This window comes from Sycon ciliatum, unplaced genomic scaffold (assembly GCF_964019385.1).
Source record: "Sycon ciliatum unplaced genomic scaffold, ocSycCili1.1 SCAFFOLD_2253, whole genome shotgun sequence".
Lineage (NCBI taxonomy): Eukaryota > Metazoa > Porifera > Calcarea > Leucosolenida > Sycettidae > Sycon > Sycon ciliatum.
In genome coordinates, this window is record NW_027045057.1 from 1 (window position 1) to 16,000 (window position 16,000).

At 48.6% G+C, this 16,000-nt stretch overlaps 2 protein-coding genes and 1 long non-coding RNA gene across 3 annotated transcripts; 1 reads left to right on the top strand and 2 right to left on the bottom strand.

The window, feature by feature from the left end:
• Nucleotides 1-11: 11 nt before the first annotated feature.
• LOC135830830 (uncharacterized) lies at nt 12-1,375 on the bottom strand (the record flags this gene model as incomplete). Its single annotated transcript, XM_065343037.1, has 2 exons — nt 1,276-1,375; nt 12-771 (listed from the first exon to the last, which is right to left on the bottom strand). Coding segments are annotated over exons 1-2 (860 nt in total), but the record flags the coding sequence as incomplete, so codon positions are not given.
• Nucleotides 1,376-8,780: 7,405 nt separating this feature from the next.
• Nucleotides 8,781-9,986, top strand: LOC135830832 (uncharacterized). Its single transcript, XM_065343039.1, has one exon. It carries the CDS (start codon nt 8,781-8,783, stop codon nt 9,984-9,986), a length of 1,206 nt encoding a protein of 401 aa, XP_065199111.1.
• A 2,870-nt stretch (nt 9,987-12,856) lies between these two features.
• LOC135830831 (uncharacterized) lies at nt 12,857-13,859 on the bottom strand. The gene is made up of 2 exons (XR_010556114.1): nt 13,609-13,859; nt 12,857-13,462 (listed from the first exon to the last, which is right to left on the bottom strand). It is a non-coding gene; the product is annotated as an uncharacterized LOC135830831 (long non-coding RNA).
• Between the last annotated feature and the right edge of the window lie 2,141 nt (nt 13,860-16,000).

Genomic DNA, 16,000 nt, shown 5'->3' on the forward strand with positions numbered 1-16,000 from the left:
AAAACTCTAACACGCGCTGTGGGGGAGAGCTCTTCTGCATTCTCAGTACGTGACCAAGGAACTCCCAACGCCGTTGGTCAATCTCGAGCGAAATTGGTGCTGAGCCGCAGATGTCGTACAGATGCTTGTTGGTAATTGTGTTCGGGAACTTAACGCCAGCCATTGTTCTCAGATGCCTTCGATGAAAGGTGTCAATCCCTCTGGTGATGGCATCTGTGAGACCCCATGTTGCACAGTTGTACAACAGCACTGGCTTCACATAGGTATTGTACAGCGCAACTCTAAGCAGTAGTGAGGTAGATTGATGCTTGAAGAGTGCGTACAACGAACAGAATGCCTGGGTTGCTAGGGCCTTTCTGGCTTGGACATCTTGCGCTGAGCCTAGCCGTGATCCCAGCGACTTCGCATTTCTCCATGCTTCGGAACCACACTCCTCCAGGTCATCAGCCAGGTATATCTTTGTTCGTTCAGTTTTGGAGGTGTTTACGGTGAGGTTATGGCTTGGGAGGGTCTCTGCACATTGATCATGAACGTCCACTAGCTCTTGCTCATCAGTTCCAATGAAGTCTAGATCATCCGCATACTGCAGTTCAGGTGGTAGGATGTCGTCAGGAGGGGAGTCAGATCTGATACCTCGCAGTGCACTCTCAAAGTAGCATGTAAACAGAATCGGACTAAGACTGTCACCCTGTGGTGTGCCAACGTTCGACCTAAAAGCTGTTTTTCCCTGCACACGTACCTGAAGGGTGGTATCTGACAGCAGAGTGTGGACTAAGGGTAGCACATCCGGCGTGGTAGGAGCAACGCTGACAATCGTGCTAAGGAGATCTGAGCGGTGTGGCGTGTCGAAGGCCTTCCAGTATGCAGAACAATAAAGCGCTTGCCTTTACCTGATGGTGCTTCATTTGGTTGCTTGCCTATACACTCCTGTCACCATTGTCGTACCACCTCCTAGTAACTGTGTGACGCGCATTGACCCACGTGTCATCCAGGTATGTCTCACAGGTAGCGATGCCGCCATAACACAATCCCGTGCCGTTCCATCATCATGTGTGTGATACCTCTGGTCTTGCCACACTGGAATCCCATGGAACGCAACATTTTCCAAGAGCTAGTTTTGCTCATGTCTGGAAAATCGTGGATGCTTTCTATGCAGCGAGCAGGAACTGTGTCCAGTATTGGGTGCTCCTTCGCAGCATAGAATCCGTAAATTACTTCTTATACAGTCCAAAGCAAATCCGTCAGGGTTGAGTGGTTTTATGGCACGAGTCTCACATTGGGGATTGTCACTCTCGTTACCTTCATCACTGGAGACAGACAAGGCCAACGCAGCACGCTGATTTTCGCCGTCAGCATCCCTGGTACATCTGTTCATGGTGGAAATGCTGACGCCACATGCAACAGCAGCATGACGAATGGAATACTTGGGACCAATTCGATGCCCAGCCACTGTTCTCCTCGTCTTCGCAAAAATTGTAAAACAGACACCACCATGTAGATTCTACCATGGCCCGTTCGCGCTTTGTTATATGTGGCATGTCGAGAGAACAAGTTGCCACGAACGAAAAGACACTCGAGAAAAAGCAAAATAGGGCCACAGAGTAGTCAGCAACAAAATGATTCCTCCGGCCACGAGGAGCTCGAAGGACACTCTGAACAAAATGGCGAAATGCCACGAGTCACACCTGGTTTTCGAATTTCGCGCGCAGATTTTCGTGACGCAACTCGCATGACATTTTCTGAAAAGTGGCCTTGAGTACATTCTCAAGAATTTCAGAGTCTATTATAAAAAACGCACTGTTAGAGTTTGGACACCGCTATCTATAGGAAGCCAACTTTCACCGGCCTCTACATTCCGTTGGGGAGCTATACTCCAACGAAATCGAAGAGACATCTTGTGAAAGCGCTAGTTTATCGTGCGCATAGAATATGTTCCCCTCATCTATTGCAGGACGAATTAGACAGACTGACATCAATATTTACGAACAACGGCTATCCAAAGGAATTTCTGGCCAAGCTAATCAACGAAAAACCGGTGACAGACAAGCCTATCCAATTTGGACCTGACCCTTGCCCAGTGGTGCTCCGTTTACCCTGGGTTGGCGCCGGTTCTTCACGCGTGGAGAAGGATGCTCGTGGTATCGTATTTCCATCTTATCCGTGCATCAAGCTGTACGTCATATTTGGGACAGTGCGTGCGTTCAGTGTGAAGAAGGACGTTCTACCTACCCTTAGTAAAAGTAACCTTATCTATTTCTTTCAATGCCGACAATGTGAAGATCGGTATGTAGGTAGAACCCTTCAGCACCTGGGCGCGCGCATTCGTCAACATGTGCCGTTAAGTTGTGTTCCGCTTGATGCTCGTGAGTGTCGTCCTCGCCGTGGTCGTTCTCCAAAATGTGCTGTCCAGTCCATCGGTGGATCCTCCTCTTCCTGTGAAGATGTGACTGCATGCCCGTCCTCCTCCGCGTGTGTAGGGCAGGGTCCAGCTGAGAACAGCGTGAAAGATGGTGAAAGACCGACACGTAAACCACCGAAATTGACAAAGGATCTGTCCGCGTCGGGAAGGGTTACGCAGAGCCAAGTAAAAAAAGGACTGGTGAGGACGCACGTACAACAACAACGGAAGTGACAACAACAGTCAATATTCGAAAACGTGGTAGACCGCGAAAACAAACCTCAATATCGGACACCGGACAAGTTGGAGTAAGAAGCTCAATAGAAATCCGCAATGGAGGAGACGTAGCTGAAAGGACACTGGGCATCGCCCACACAACGGCTAGTGTCAGAAAACGTGGAAGGCCGCGGAAAAGCAAAGAGACGGATAGTGGTGATGCCGCGAAGAGGCGAGATGACGGGACATTGGAGGAGACAACACCCAACGGAGCTAAGATACGCACTTCGTCAGTCAAGCAACATCTGTCAGCCCGTACCAATTGTCGTGAGTTGTACAGTGATAATGTGTTCTCAATATTGTCACGTGGTAGATGTGCGTTGCATCTGGCTGTGTTAGAAGCTTTGTATATCCGTAAGTTAGATCCTGAACTTTGCGTACAGAAAGAAAATGTGTTGTCGCTACAATTGTTTGGTGTTACTCCTCGTCGAGGTGTTAACAATGTAACTTAATTTGCTCACTATGTTCTTGTCACTATTATTATTTCCTTCGAGTTTTGTGTCGTGCTGAACTTGATAATTCTCCACCTTGTCACGAGTGTTGTTATCTCATATCTGTACGCTATATAAGTTTTAGTCTTTCCAACTTGAGCCATTCCCTGTAAAATCCTTGATGAGAAGGGACCGAAAACGTTCGGATAATTTGACAAGTGCCTTATTTTGACTGGATGTGTGTTTGCGTGGATACTTACGACCCAACACGTACCTTCGTTATTAAAATAATATTATTATTATTATTATTTGAAAGTAGGACGGAGGCAGAAAATATTACAAAAAATGTATTATCTACGCATGCATCTACGCAAGAGTCGCCACCAGCCAATTAGGACATGTGTCTCAAAGTATTGAACGTTTTCGTTCCCTTCTTGTCAAAATACTACAGGGAATGATGGAAATAAGCTAAAAGACTACAACTATAAGGAAAAGAAGTTCAGAAATATATCACTCCAATTATGTGTAGAAGTGACACGAAAAAATAGATGTGAAGAATCACGAAAACAGCATGCAAATCCAATAAGTGACAAAAACGTAGTGACAAGAAAAAGAGAGAAATATCAAGAGATCAAGGGATCAATTTCGCACCTTGACGACGAACAGTGCCAAACAACTGCAAAGACAACACATTCTCCTTCTGAACACAAAGCTCAGGGTCTAACTTACGTATGTACAAAGCTTCCAACATGGCAAGATGTAACAAAGACCTACCACGCGACAAAACAGAGAATACATCATCGGAATACCACTCACGACAACTAGCACTGCCCGACAGGTGACACTTGATTGCCGAGGTACCGTTTCCCTGACCCGACGACTTGGCCGTTGTCACCTCCGATATTGCTGTAGTATTTTGACAAGAAGGGAACGAAAACGTTCAATACTTTGACACATGTCCTAATTGGCTGGTGGTGACTCTTGCGTAGATGCATGCGTAGACAATACTTTTTTTGTAATATTTTCTGCCTCCGTCCTACTTTCAAATTATTATTATTATTATACGCTCTACTTCGGAGTATCTGGGTGTATTGACTGAGTGGCAAGAAAGTAGATTAGTAGTAGTAGTAGTGGTGAAGTAGAAAAATTAGAATTTACTATTTTACTAGGAACTCCCAACAGGCGCTGCCTTTATCCTGGGAACCCTAACTGGTTGGCAGTAGACGAACCCCAATTCTATTACCATGCTGTTGAGTGACTTCACTGATTTCGGTGATCAATTTTGAATTTTGGTATTGTTGCCTGCAGGACTCAATAGGTATCCCCGCCACCGTCATGCTCGCTGATAGAATGGTGGACTTCTTTGATAGATACGGTGGCGATGTACAGAATTTGCACAGACTCAACAGGGAAATGCCTCACATCCCATATTACCTGTAGCCTGGTCCGACAAGTTGCAACGTGTCATCAAAGTCTCCTTGGTAACCTGGTTCCATTACGAAGATGTCAATGGCGGGCAACTCTACCTCCACTTTAAACCAGAACGGATAGTTTAGTGCTGTGGTGCATCTGCCTGTCAAGCATGAGACCGCAGAACGTCGCTAGTAGCCTGATAGCTCGTGTTTGACATTAGCAATCCCAACAATTGCGTTCGAAGAACGTTTTTGCGCCCCCCCTCCCCCCCCCACGCCACGCCCCGCCCCAAATAAATTACTCGTTTCCACTCGCTGCTTAGTTTCCTTAGCTGCTCAATACCATGCATTTATCATTCTAATACTGCAGAGGACGCATGCATCTCATAAAGACTAGGAGCCATGTGCGCTTTGTGGACACGTCCATTCACAAAATCTCGACAGTGTGCAGAGTGTGTACCTGCAGAGGCACCCGTGAAATACTAAAGGCTTGCAAATACATATCAATGTAATAGCTACATATACTTTGCAATATGTGCGCGCGCCCCGTGTCTGCATGTGTGTATGTGTTTGTGTGCGTGTGTGTGTGTGTGCGTGCGTGTGTGTGTGAGGGGGGGGGGCAAATGTGTGTATGTGTGTGTGTGCGTGCATGTGTATGGTGTGTGTGCTTCTGTGTGTGCTTCCGTGTGCACATGTGCGTGCGTTTGTGTGTGTGCGTGTGTGTGTGTGTATATGTGTGTGGGCATATGTGTGTGTGTATGTGTGTGTGGGTGGGGGGGGGGGGTGAGTGTGTGTGTGTGTGTGTGTGTGTGTGTGTGTGTGTGTGTGTGTGTGTGTGTGTGTGTGTGTGTGTGGATGAGTGTGTGTGTTGTGTGTGTGTGTGTGTGTGTGTGTGTGTGTGTGTGTGTGTGTGTGTGTGTGTGTGTGTGTGTGTGTGTGTGTGTGTGTGTGTGTGTGTGTGTGTGTGTGTGTGTGTGTGCTTGTGCTGTGGATGCACATCCAGTGCATTTGCAGATTTGCGTGCTTCTCTTGCGACGGGCGTATACATGGTACATGGTACATGGTGTGTGCGTGCGTACGTGTGTGTGTGTGTATGTGTGTGTGTGTTTGTGTGTGTGCGTGTGTGTGTGTGTGTGTGTGTGTGTGTGTGTGTGTGTGTGTGTGTGTGTGTGTGTGTGCGTGCATACGTGCATGGGTGATAGTATTTGTGGTACTATGACAAGTGGTGTACACATGTACATTGCATATTCCCACAATTCCTGATTTCATGTAACCCTCCTTTCTTTGTTTTGCCTACGCAATTTTCTACGCTACAACCATGTGATGAAGTGAAGAAAATAGAATATCAATAAACATTTGAAACTCGGATGTTGAGCCATAAATAAATGTAAAAGAGAAAAGGACATATGGATACGAGTTTAGAGTAACTCTCCATCACTGTAACATGATACTATATACAGTCAGAAAGTGCAATAACTAGGCACAAAACTGACAGAGTACTGAGACATTCGACGTCCTGACACCTAACTTTAACACATCTCCGTAGCGCTAACCGACAGCCTTCCAACTTGGAAGGTTCAAGGTTATGGAAAGACCAAAGAGGGGAAGGCAAGCGCAACGAAAACGAGCAAAAGCTACAGTCCCAACGGAACAAAGAATGTCGATTGTTACTGGACGATGACGAGACCAGTACGATATTTGACAAAGCGGTCTAACTACAATTCGAAGCAGCAAAGCAGCACACCACCCAACTTGGGTGGGTCATAAATATCAAAGATAAGTAAAGAAAGGGAAGCTTTGCGAAAACGAATTGTACAAGCCGAAAGCCAAACTCCTACAGTACTCCTCATGCATGACATTGTGATGGACTAGTTGACTACAAAACAAGTTGTTTCACACGACGTACGTTTCGCCGTATGGTTCGTGACGGCTCATCAGGTGTGCAATTTGAAACTCGGATGTTGAGCCATAAATAAATGTAAAAGAGAAAAGGACATATGGATACGAGTTTAGAGTAACTCTCCATCACTGTAACATGATACTATATACAGTCAGAAAGTGCAATAACTAGGCACAAAACTGACAGAGTACTGAGACATTCGACGTCCTGACACCTAACTTTAACACATCTCCGTAGCGCTAACCGACAGCCTTCCAACTTGGAAGGTTCAAGGTTATGGAAAGACCAAAGAGGGGAAGGCAAGCGCAACGAAAACGAGCAAAAGCTACAGTCCCAACGGAACAAAGAATGTCGATTGTTACTGGACGATGACGAGACCAGTACGATATTTGACAAAGCGGTCTAACTACAATTCGAAGCAGCAAAGCAGCACACCACCCAACTTTTGTTCCGTTGGGACTGTAGCTTTTGCTCGTTTTCGTTGCGCTTGCCTTCCCCTCTTTGGTCTTTCCATAACCTTGAACCTTCCAAGTTGGAAGGCTGTCGGTTAGCGCTACGGAGATGTGTTAAAGTTAGGTGTCAGGACGTCGAATGTCTCAGTACTCTGTCAGTTTTGTGCCTAGTTATTGCACTTTCTGACTGTATATAGTATCATGTTACAGTGATGGAGAGTTACTCTAAACTCGTATCCATATGTCCTTTTCTCTTTTACAAATAAACATTTGTTAAATAATTTTAAGAACCGTCCCATCGTGTTACTTGTCGAGCACGCCATATGCTGACGCAATAGGCTGCACGACACGAGAATTAGAGAAGTATGCCGTCACCATCAGGCCCTGGTTTGCCCGAGCTGCACCTACTTGACATGAGGTATTGCTCTACGAGATTGTGCAGAGTTACCATGGGGACGGGATTTGTGCAGATTCACCATGGTTGCCGAGGCCACACAGTGTGCGGGTAGCACACCTGAGATTCACAAGCCACGCGTGTTCCAATACTGGGCAATACCATAAAAGGATCTTCGTCTGCACATCATGCAGTCATTCGTGTAATGTTACGATAAGGCCATTGGCTACCATGCTATCCTCTCCTGGTACCATGTACTGGGAGCCTGAACTACAACCGTTTGATCATTTTACAATGTGACAATGTGACCTATGAAGTATGATCTTCCATTTCGAATTTTCAATGCACACTGCCAGGGTACACTATGGATGTGTGTGTGTGTGTGTGTGTGTGTGTACGTGTGTGTGTGTGTACGTGTGTGTGTGTACGTGTGTGTGTGTGTACGTGTGTGTGTACGTGTGTGTGTACGTGTGTGTGTGTGTGTGTCTGTGTGTGTGTGTACGTGTGTGTGTGTATGTGTGTATGTGTGTGTGTGTGTGTGTATGTGTGTGTGTACGTGTGTACGTGTGTGTGTACGTACGTGTGTGTGTGTGTGTATGTGTGCGCGCGTGTGTGTGTGTACGTGTGTGTATGTGTATGTGTATGTGTGTGTGTGTACGTGTGTGTGTATGTGTGTGTATGTGTGTGTGCGCGCGTGTGTGTGTGTGTGCGTGTGCGTGTGTGCTTGCACGAGTGCGTGTGTGCATGTATGCGTGTGTGTAAGTGTACATGTATGCGTCGAGGCTTGTTTTATCCAAAGCCCCACATTAAGTGCATAATAGCAAGAAGATAGAAGAGAAGAGCTAGAGAGAAAAGTGAAACAGCCACAAGACGAGAGCCTGGGCACTGCTCCAGCTGGTACACATGGAAGCCAAGACTCAGCTTCCACTGTAACTGTCAAAACGCGACCTGAGCATGAGGATAGACGAAGCAACCACGTAGAACTTGACCTGACTCTGTCTCCTGAGAGCAGCTGGGCCGAGGAGTCGGACTGTCCACCTGAGGGAAAGCTCTCTGCGGGCGTTGAGGCTAGAGCATTGGTCATACTGGAAGACTGCTTCCACAAGAGGTCGCGGGAGTCGACCTCCCCATTGGCAGTTTCTAGTGATATCCAGAGGAAGAAGAAGGCGAAAAAGATCACTGCGTCCGAGGCAAGCAACAAGCAGAAAATTTGGGGCAGATAGGGTTCCTCCGTCGACAGGGAAGGACAATGAGCTTAACCCAAGCTGACCCTGGATAAGATGACGCAAGCCGAAGTGACTCTTCCTGGGTACTCCCCTCCAGTAAGACGAGACCGAACACCACAGGGTGGAGGCGTGGCTGTGTGAGTGAAATCCCACCTAGCTTTTCAAGAACTGGAAGCTGTTCCAACCCTTGACCAAGAAGTTGTATGGCTTTCTATCCGCATAAGACCTGGCCGCAAAGTTGTCTTGTGTGCTGCCTACCGCCCAGGGTCTCTTCCTGGCAACGATATCAGTATGGTAGATTACTTGGACCAGACCATTGACGTTGCCCGGGTGGATGCACAGCACCTCATCATCGCTGGCTATTTCAATGCGCACAACACTGCCTGGCTGGGCAGCAGTAGAACAACTCCAGCTGGGGAGAAACTGGAGGACCTCTGCGCACTACATCACCTCCAGCAGCATGTGACGGAGCCTACTCGTGGAAATGCCCTCCTCGACCTCATCATGAGTGACCTGGGCAACCCGACGGTCCGGCTCGGCTCCCCAATTGGTAGATCTGACCACGCCACCATCTTGGCGGAATTCAAGACAGAACTATGTCGAGAGCCCAAGACGGCCAGAACAGACTGGCAATATGGCCGCGCTGACTGGGACAGACTAAACAACCACCTTAGGAGTGTGGACTGGGATGCCCTCATGTCTGAGGATGCAAACAGCAGCTGCACCAATATTTCCTCTGCCATCATAGATGGAATGAACCAGTTTATCCCATCCCAACTTCTCTGTACTCGGCCCTCTGATCCCGCTTGGTGGACGCCAGCTTGCAGCAAGGCCGTGAAGGCGAAACAGAGTGCCTGGAAGTTCCTCAAGAGACGACCAGACTCGCCCCAATGTCAAGCTAACTATACTCTCGCTGTCCACCGGTCTTCTGATTGCCTACGTGATGCCCAGAATCACCATCTAGCAATAGTCCGTGCACGACTCCAGACCGGCAGCCTTCGAGATAAACAGTGGTGGTCAACCATCAAGCAGTCCATCGGAACCTCCCGAAATAGCTCCATCCCGATTCTTGTCGACCCTGCTGGCAAAGAGCATGCCACGAACATCGAGAAAGCAAACTGCCTCGGTCACTACTTCGCGGAGAAATGTAGCCTTGGTGCCAATGACCTGCCAGACACACCTCTGCCCCCTATTCGCCAACGCACAGGCAATAGGCTGAAGACCGTACACTTCCGCCCTGTCACAGTCCAGCGAGCTCTCAAGAACCTGGACGCTTCAAAAGCAACTGGCCCTGACGGCATTCCGGCGCAAGTGCTCAGGAAGTCAGCGCAGTCACTCGCCAGCCCTCTGGCAAAGCTATTCACCCAGTGCTTCCGGGACGGGGTGCAACCTGCATCCTGGAAGATCGCGAACGTTGTCCCTATTTTCAAGAAAGGCTCCAAGTCTACCCCGAAGAACAACGTCCGATTTCCCTCCTCTCTATACTCTCTAAGGTGATGGAGGCCATCATCAATCGCAGCATCACTTACTTCCTGGAAAGCAATCAGGTCCTCTCCGGACGGCAATTCGGGTTCCGACGCGGCCTGGGCACGACTGATCTTCTCCTCTCACTTCAGCATGAGTGGAGTCGGACGTCCAATGCTGGGGGTGTGACCCGAGTCCTTGCTGTCGACGTGGCCGGCGCATTTGACAAAGTGTCGCACCGCGGTGTAGTTCACAAGGCCAGATGCCTTGGGCTGACTGGCCACCTGCTCTCATGGTTGAAAAACTACCTAGAGAGCCGCCAGATCCGGGCCGTCGTTTGTGGACAAACATCAGCCACACACGCCATCCGAGCAGGTGTGCCTCAAGGAAGCATCCTGGGGCCCACTCTCTTCTTGATCTACATTAATGACGCTGAGGACCACCTTCCCCAATCGACCAGCCTTGCCACGTACGCAGACGACACGACGCTCTACAAGTGTATCCGGTATCTCGGCAACCTCGCAGCTGACTGTGATGATCTCCAGACCGCCGTCAATGCCCTTGCTACCTGGGGTGCGACCTGGCGAGTGACATTCGAGCCCGCCAAGTCATACCTACGCCACGTCAGCCACCACCGTCGGCCCTGGGACTGCCCTCCGGTCACATTCCAAGGTGAAATCGTTCCTGAAACCCAGTGCCTGAAGCTACTTGGGATAGCCTTCGACAGTCAACTGACATTCTGCCAGCAGATTCGACAGTCAGCCCTGCGCGCCACACAGCGACTGGGCTTCCTGAAGAAGGCCTCAGCAGTGCTTGACCCTGGCTGCCGTCTCACGGTCTACAACGGCTTTGTTCGCCCAGTCTTAGAGCATGGCATGCTAGTCTGGATGGGTGCTTCTCAGACGGTGCTGGCCCAACTCGATGCTGTACAGCGGAGAGCCCTGCATCTGATCGGCGAAGGCGCATATCTGCCAAGCCTTGAACTCCGGCGCAAAGTGGCTGCTCTCTGCTATCTCTACAAAATCCACTACCTGACAGGCCCACAGATGCTAACCCGAATGCTGCCCCCCTCCCAAGCAGTACCAGACCACGACCAACATCCTGCCAACACCAGGCAGCAGGCGCGGGTGGAGGCCGGCCACCGCTACCAGCTGCAGTCTGATATCCCAGCCAATTCTCGCAACAACGTCCGCCGGTCGTTCCCTGAAGGAGTGCTGGACACCTGGAACCAGTTGCCTCGCCAACACCTCCTGGATCAGCCCGACCAGAAGAGGTTGCAGTCCTTCAAGTGCAGCGTCCACCGATTCCTGCGCTCGAGCCACTGGTACTGGGCGACCGACCGGCTGTAGGGACTCGGCGTGGTGGTTTTCTGGACGTTACTGTGAGAGAGTGAGTCTGTGCACAAATATTATGTATGATTACGCATCTGCGTGAATGTGCACGTGTGTGTCTGTGTGTACGTGTGTGTGTGTGTGTGTGTGTGTGTGTGTGTGTGTTTGTGGTGTGTGTGTGTGGTGTGTGTACCGTATTTTTCCGGTTGTAAGTCGACCTTCTACGACTAAAAATAGAAGGAGAAAGGGTGGGGGTCGACGTACAACCGGAATTCGACTTATAACCGGGAACTATCAGAATCTTACAAAAAATGACCTGCCCTGCATGCATGAGTGCACCATGTGTACACATGTTTGCCAGTTTATTGGCCTTTTTCAAGGATTGGGACTTTATACCCTCCAACAAGGAATGTTTACATGATTTGTTGATGTGTTAGTAGCAGGGCGTGGTTGGTAGTGCTTCGTTGGGTGAAAACTTTAAAACGCAGAATTGAGACCTCCGGATACGGGGGTCGACCTATAACCGGGGTCGACTTACAACCGGTAAAATACGGTATGTGTGTGCGTGTGTGTGTGTGTGTGGTGTGTGTATGTGTGTATGTGTGTGTGCGTGCGTGTGTGCGTGCGTGCGAGCATGTGTGTGTGTGTGCGCGCGCGCGTGTGTGTGTGTGGGTGGGTGCACATGATTGGTATGTGGTGTTTATGTGAGCGTATGATAATCAGGGAGTCGTAAAATACCGGGAGGCGACACGCCACACATTTCACGATCCGAGGATTGCCGCACTCGACCCGCGAAATTTGAAGCGTGATTGAAACGTCGTCGTCATCTTCTTTTTCTCAATTGTTTTTGCTATATGCTTCGAGGCTATTCTGGATCTCCAGAGCGAAAGCTGGTTGTTTCTGATACGTACCACGCATTACCTTAGGTTGAGCCGTGGCTTTTAATTTTTTTTGGAAGTTCACTGCTTTGGAGACGACGGAATGTCAAGGTAAGTTATTCACGAAATGTACTCAAATTTGAATTGAGTCAATGCGAATGACACCCTGTTTTCGGAATAGTTCTCCACTAAACACACCATGCCCATGGCCCCTTCATGTTGTCCAAGTTCCATTCTAGGTTTGTGTGAAGTTTCGAGATGAAGTTCGACGATGTACTCACCTTTCCATGGAAGGGAAAAAAAAGTAGCATATCAAACAGAATCCATGCAGTATTTGATGCCACTATCCTCATTCTTCTGCATTCAAAGTGTTTCACATCTATATGGCCCATGAACTGCAAACAATATTTGTCATTTCTTAACTGTTCATAGCTGTTCATAACTGTTCTGAACACATTGCCTTCAGGAAACGTAAGGCCGAGTCGCCTCACCGACTGAGCAAAGTTCTCTGCGACGAAAGTCACACTATCGGCGAATGCACTCAAGGTGAATACCTGTCAATATCCTGTATACTGCTTGTACCGCTTATCACAGTAGCATACACACAAGCACACATACATACACACACACACACACACACACACACACACACACACATGCATGCTCGTGCACACACAAGCGCAAAATTCACATATCACTGGTTCAGTTGTTTTTATCTGTGTCGTATTTTGTCTTATACAGAGCTTCCGAGCCACGCCGAGTCACCTGACCAACTGAAGAAGGTTCTGTGCGACGAAAGTCACACTATCGGCGAATGCACTCAAGGTGAATACCCTGTGGACTGCTTATACCACTTATCACAGAAGCACACACACACACACACACACACACACACACACACACACACACACACACACAAGCGCAAAATTCACATATCACTGGTTCAGTTGTTTTTATCTGTGACGTATGGTGTCTTATACAGAGCTTCCGAGCCACGCCGGGCCACCTGAATTCTCCAAACAAGGCTGAAGGCTTGTCACGGCATCCTTGCCAAATAAAGGTATAAGCTGCAGCAAGTTGTCGTTGCAACACCTTGCTCCTTCCAGCTCACGCCGCACGGCCACCAAGCACCAACCACCATGGTACTTTTCAGCAAGGTGAGACAAATTGTCAATCACCGGTTCGGGGATGGCTTCAGCAGCTTTGGATGGTGCTATTGACGCTTTCCTGATAGCAGCGGCAGCCGTGGCATGCAGGTAGCTTATCAGATTCGCTAGCACTGCAGATGTAACTTCCAAATCTGAAGAAGAGAAAAGAAAAAGACAACATATAAGGACTGGTGGTTGCAGAGACTGTACTAGTATTCAAAAGCCAGCGTTTGCATACCTAGTCTGCATACCTAGTCAGAAGCCAATTTTTTCCAACATGCATGCAAAACGCACTGACCTTCACAATTGATTTTCACTTCGGGAATAGCTGTTGCGATGACGGACAGCATTTGTTGCCATGCTTGCGAAATATCAGCACCCTTGCATGCCTTCAGCTGGCACACTTCCTGGCGTAGCAGATTTGCAGTACCTGATGCCTTGTGTAACCGTGTCATAATAACATGCAGGAATGACTCCGTCGCCTCAGTAACACTCGCCTGTCTCATTGTCAGCAGTTTGCAAATTCCATGGATCACTGCACCTTCCATAGGCCTGTACAAGGATGGTGTCGACCACCTAATTTATCGGGTCAGTTCGGGCACTTAGGTATGCTACAGATTATACATTCGTGTCCACAAGGAAGAGACAAAAACATGCAAACGAAAGAATCTCACCTGTAGCCCACAGCTGAACATCCCCACAACTCAGGTCACCAAGTGAATACGTGGCGTCATCTACATCTTCCACGGTGGACTCATCACTTTGGCAGTCATCTCTGTCAAGCTCCATCATCCTTTACTTCGAAGGCCAAGGCACAAAGTATTATTACTTAGAAAAACAAAACGAACTGCTGACACTGGATTCGTTGTGTGCAGGATAATTTTATTGAGTTTTCAAATTTTTTGGACCAAACAGCGAACGCGTCCTTTTGCATGACCTGCGCCGCTTTGACCTCATGGGAAGTCCCTCGCCATGCAGCGCGTGAGGTCTCAGCACTCGTGCCCGAGCTGAGGCAATCATCCGACGCGGTTGTGCATCTCGTGTCGCCTCCCGGTATTTTACGACTCCCTGATGATAATAATCTCTTCAATAAAATTAATATCTTTATTTCAAGATTACCCAACGCCGGCGAACGCCCTATCAGGTTGATCTCCTATTTGAACATGCGCATATGTGTGTGTGTATGATGTGCCCTAGCTCACTTTTAATTATTATATTATTATTATTATGTTATACACGTAGATCATGTCCATGATGCCTTTCCTCTGCGCAGGTCCACCGCACTATTGTTTTTAAGATAAACATCATTATTACTTCTGCATATGCATTGCATACTATGATCATGCTGGCTTCATCCCTTATCTCCTAAGCTACCCCCCCCCCCCCCCCCGGTGCGTCTGCCCAGTGTTGACTCCGAGACCCACGGTCGGACGAGCTGCCCAGGCCTCACCACCACTGCCGTTTCTGTGCTGCCTTCTCGATACATACGTATGTACACTGTATATCATGTGCACATTGACATGTCTGAAGGTTTGTGGTTTTTCAATAAAAATAAATAAATAAACCCATCCGCTTACCCATTCAGTCCAACAAGAACCAACACCTCAACGCCACGCCCTTCAATCCCAACTTCATTCCCAGCACACCTCCGTCCAAGTGCCAGGAGCTTAGAACCATATTCTTAAATGTAAAATCATCTAGTTCATAAAATTGATGACATTGTTGATATCATTACCTTGCATGACCTAGATAATGTGTTCCTAGCGGAAACCTTCCTGACCCCCGCTATACCAGACTCAGTCCTTAGCATACCTGACTTCACGCTGCACCGCAAGGACAGACCTGGTCATGGTGGAGGTGTTGCTGCGTATGTGTGAAGTACTCTATGCGCAAGCCGAGAAGAGGCCCCCACCAACCATAGCCTTGAGCTCTTGTTTATCAAAGTAAAGGGCTGTCACAAGAGTGTTCGATTTGGAACAGTGTATCGACCTCCCAGTGCCCCTGTTTCCTTCTGGGAAGACCTTGACAAGGCAGTTGAGGACTCACTTGCAACTAGTCTACACGTCCCCATGGTTCTTGTGGGTGGACTCCGCAGCTCCCGCACCTCGAGCACTTCTGCCACAGTCAATGTCTTAGCAACTTGGTTCACGACGTTACTCGCATAGGAACAAACGGATCACACACATCTCTTGATCTGGTTATGGCAGAAGATGGCATCATTACATCATGCACTGTTATTCCAATGGGTATCAGTGATCACTTCCCGGTTCTAACGACTGTTCCTCTCGCAGCAATGGCAGCGGCAGACCGTCCCACTATACGAATCGGCCGCGACTTCAGGAAGTCCAACATGCACGAAGTTTCCCAAGCCCTCGCCACCGCCGGACTTGAGGACTACTCCACAGCAATGACACTTGAGATAATGTGGGAGCAGTGGTTCCAACGGCTCCTCCTCACTCTTAATCGGCTTGCACCTGTACGAACGTGCCACGTCAAGACTAGTCACCGAAATTTCGTCACCATGGAAGACTCCCGCATATTACTCCGCTATCCGCTCTCGGGATCGAGCCCATCGCCGGTGGCGAATAAGTCCATTAGATCAACAGCTCTATTAGGAGTTTTCACTAGCCCGTTCGAGCGCAAGAGCGAGGAGAGCGAAGAGAGCGAGAGAGCGACGAGGAGCGAGAGAG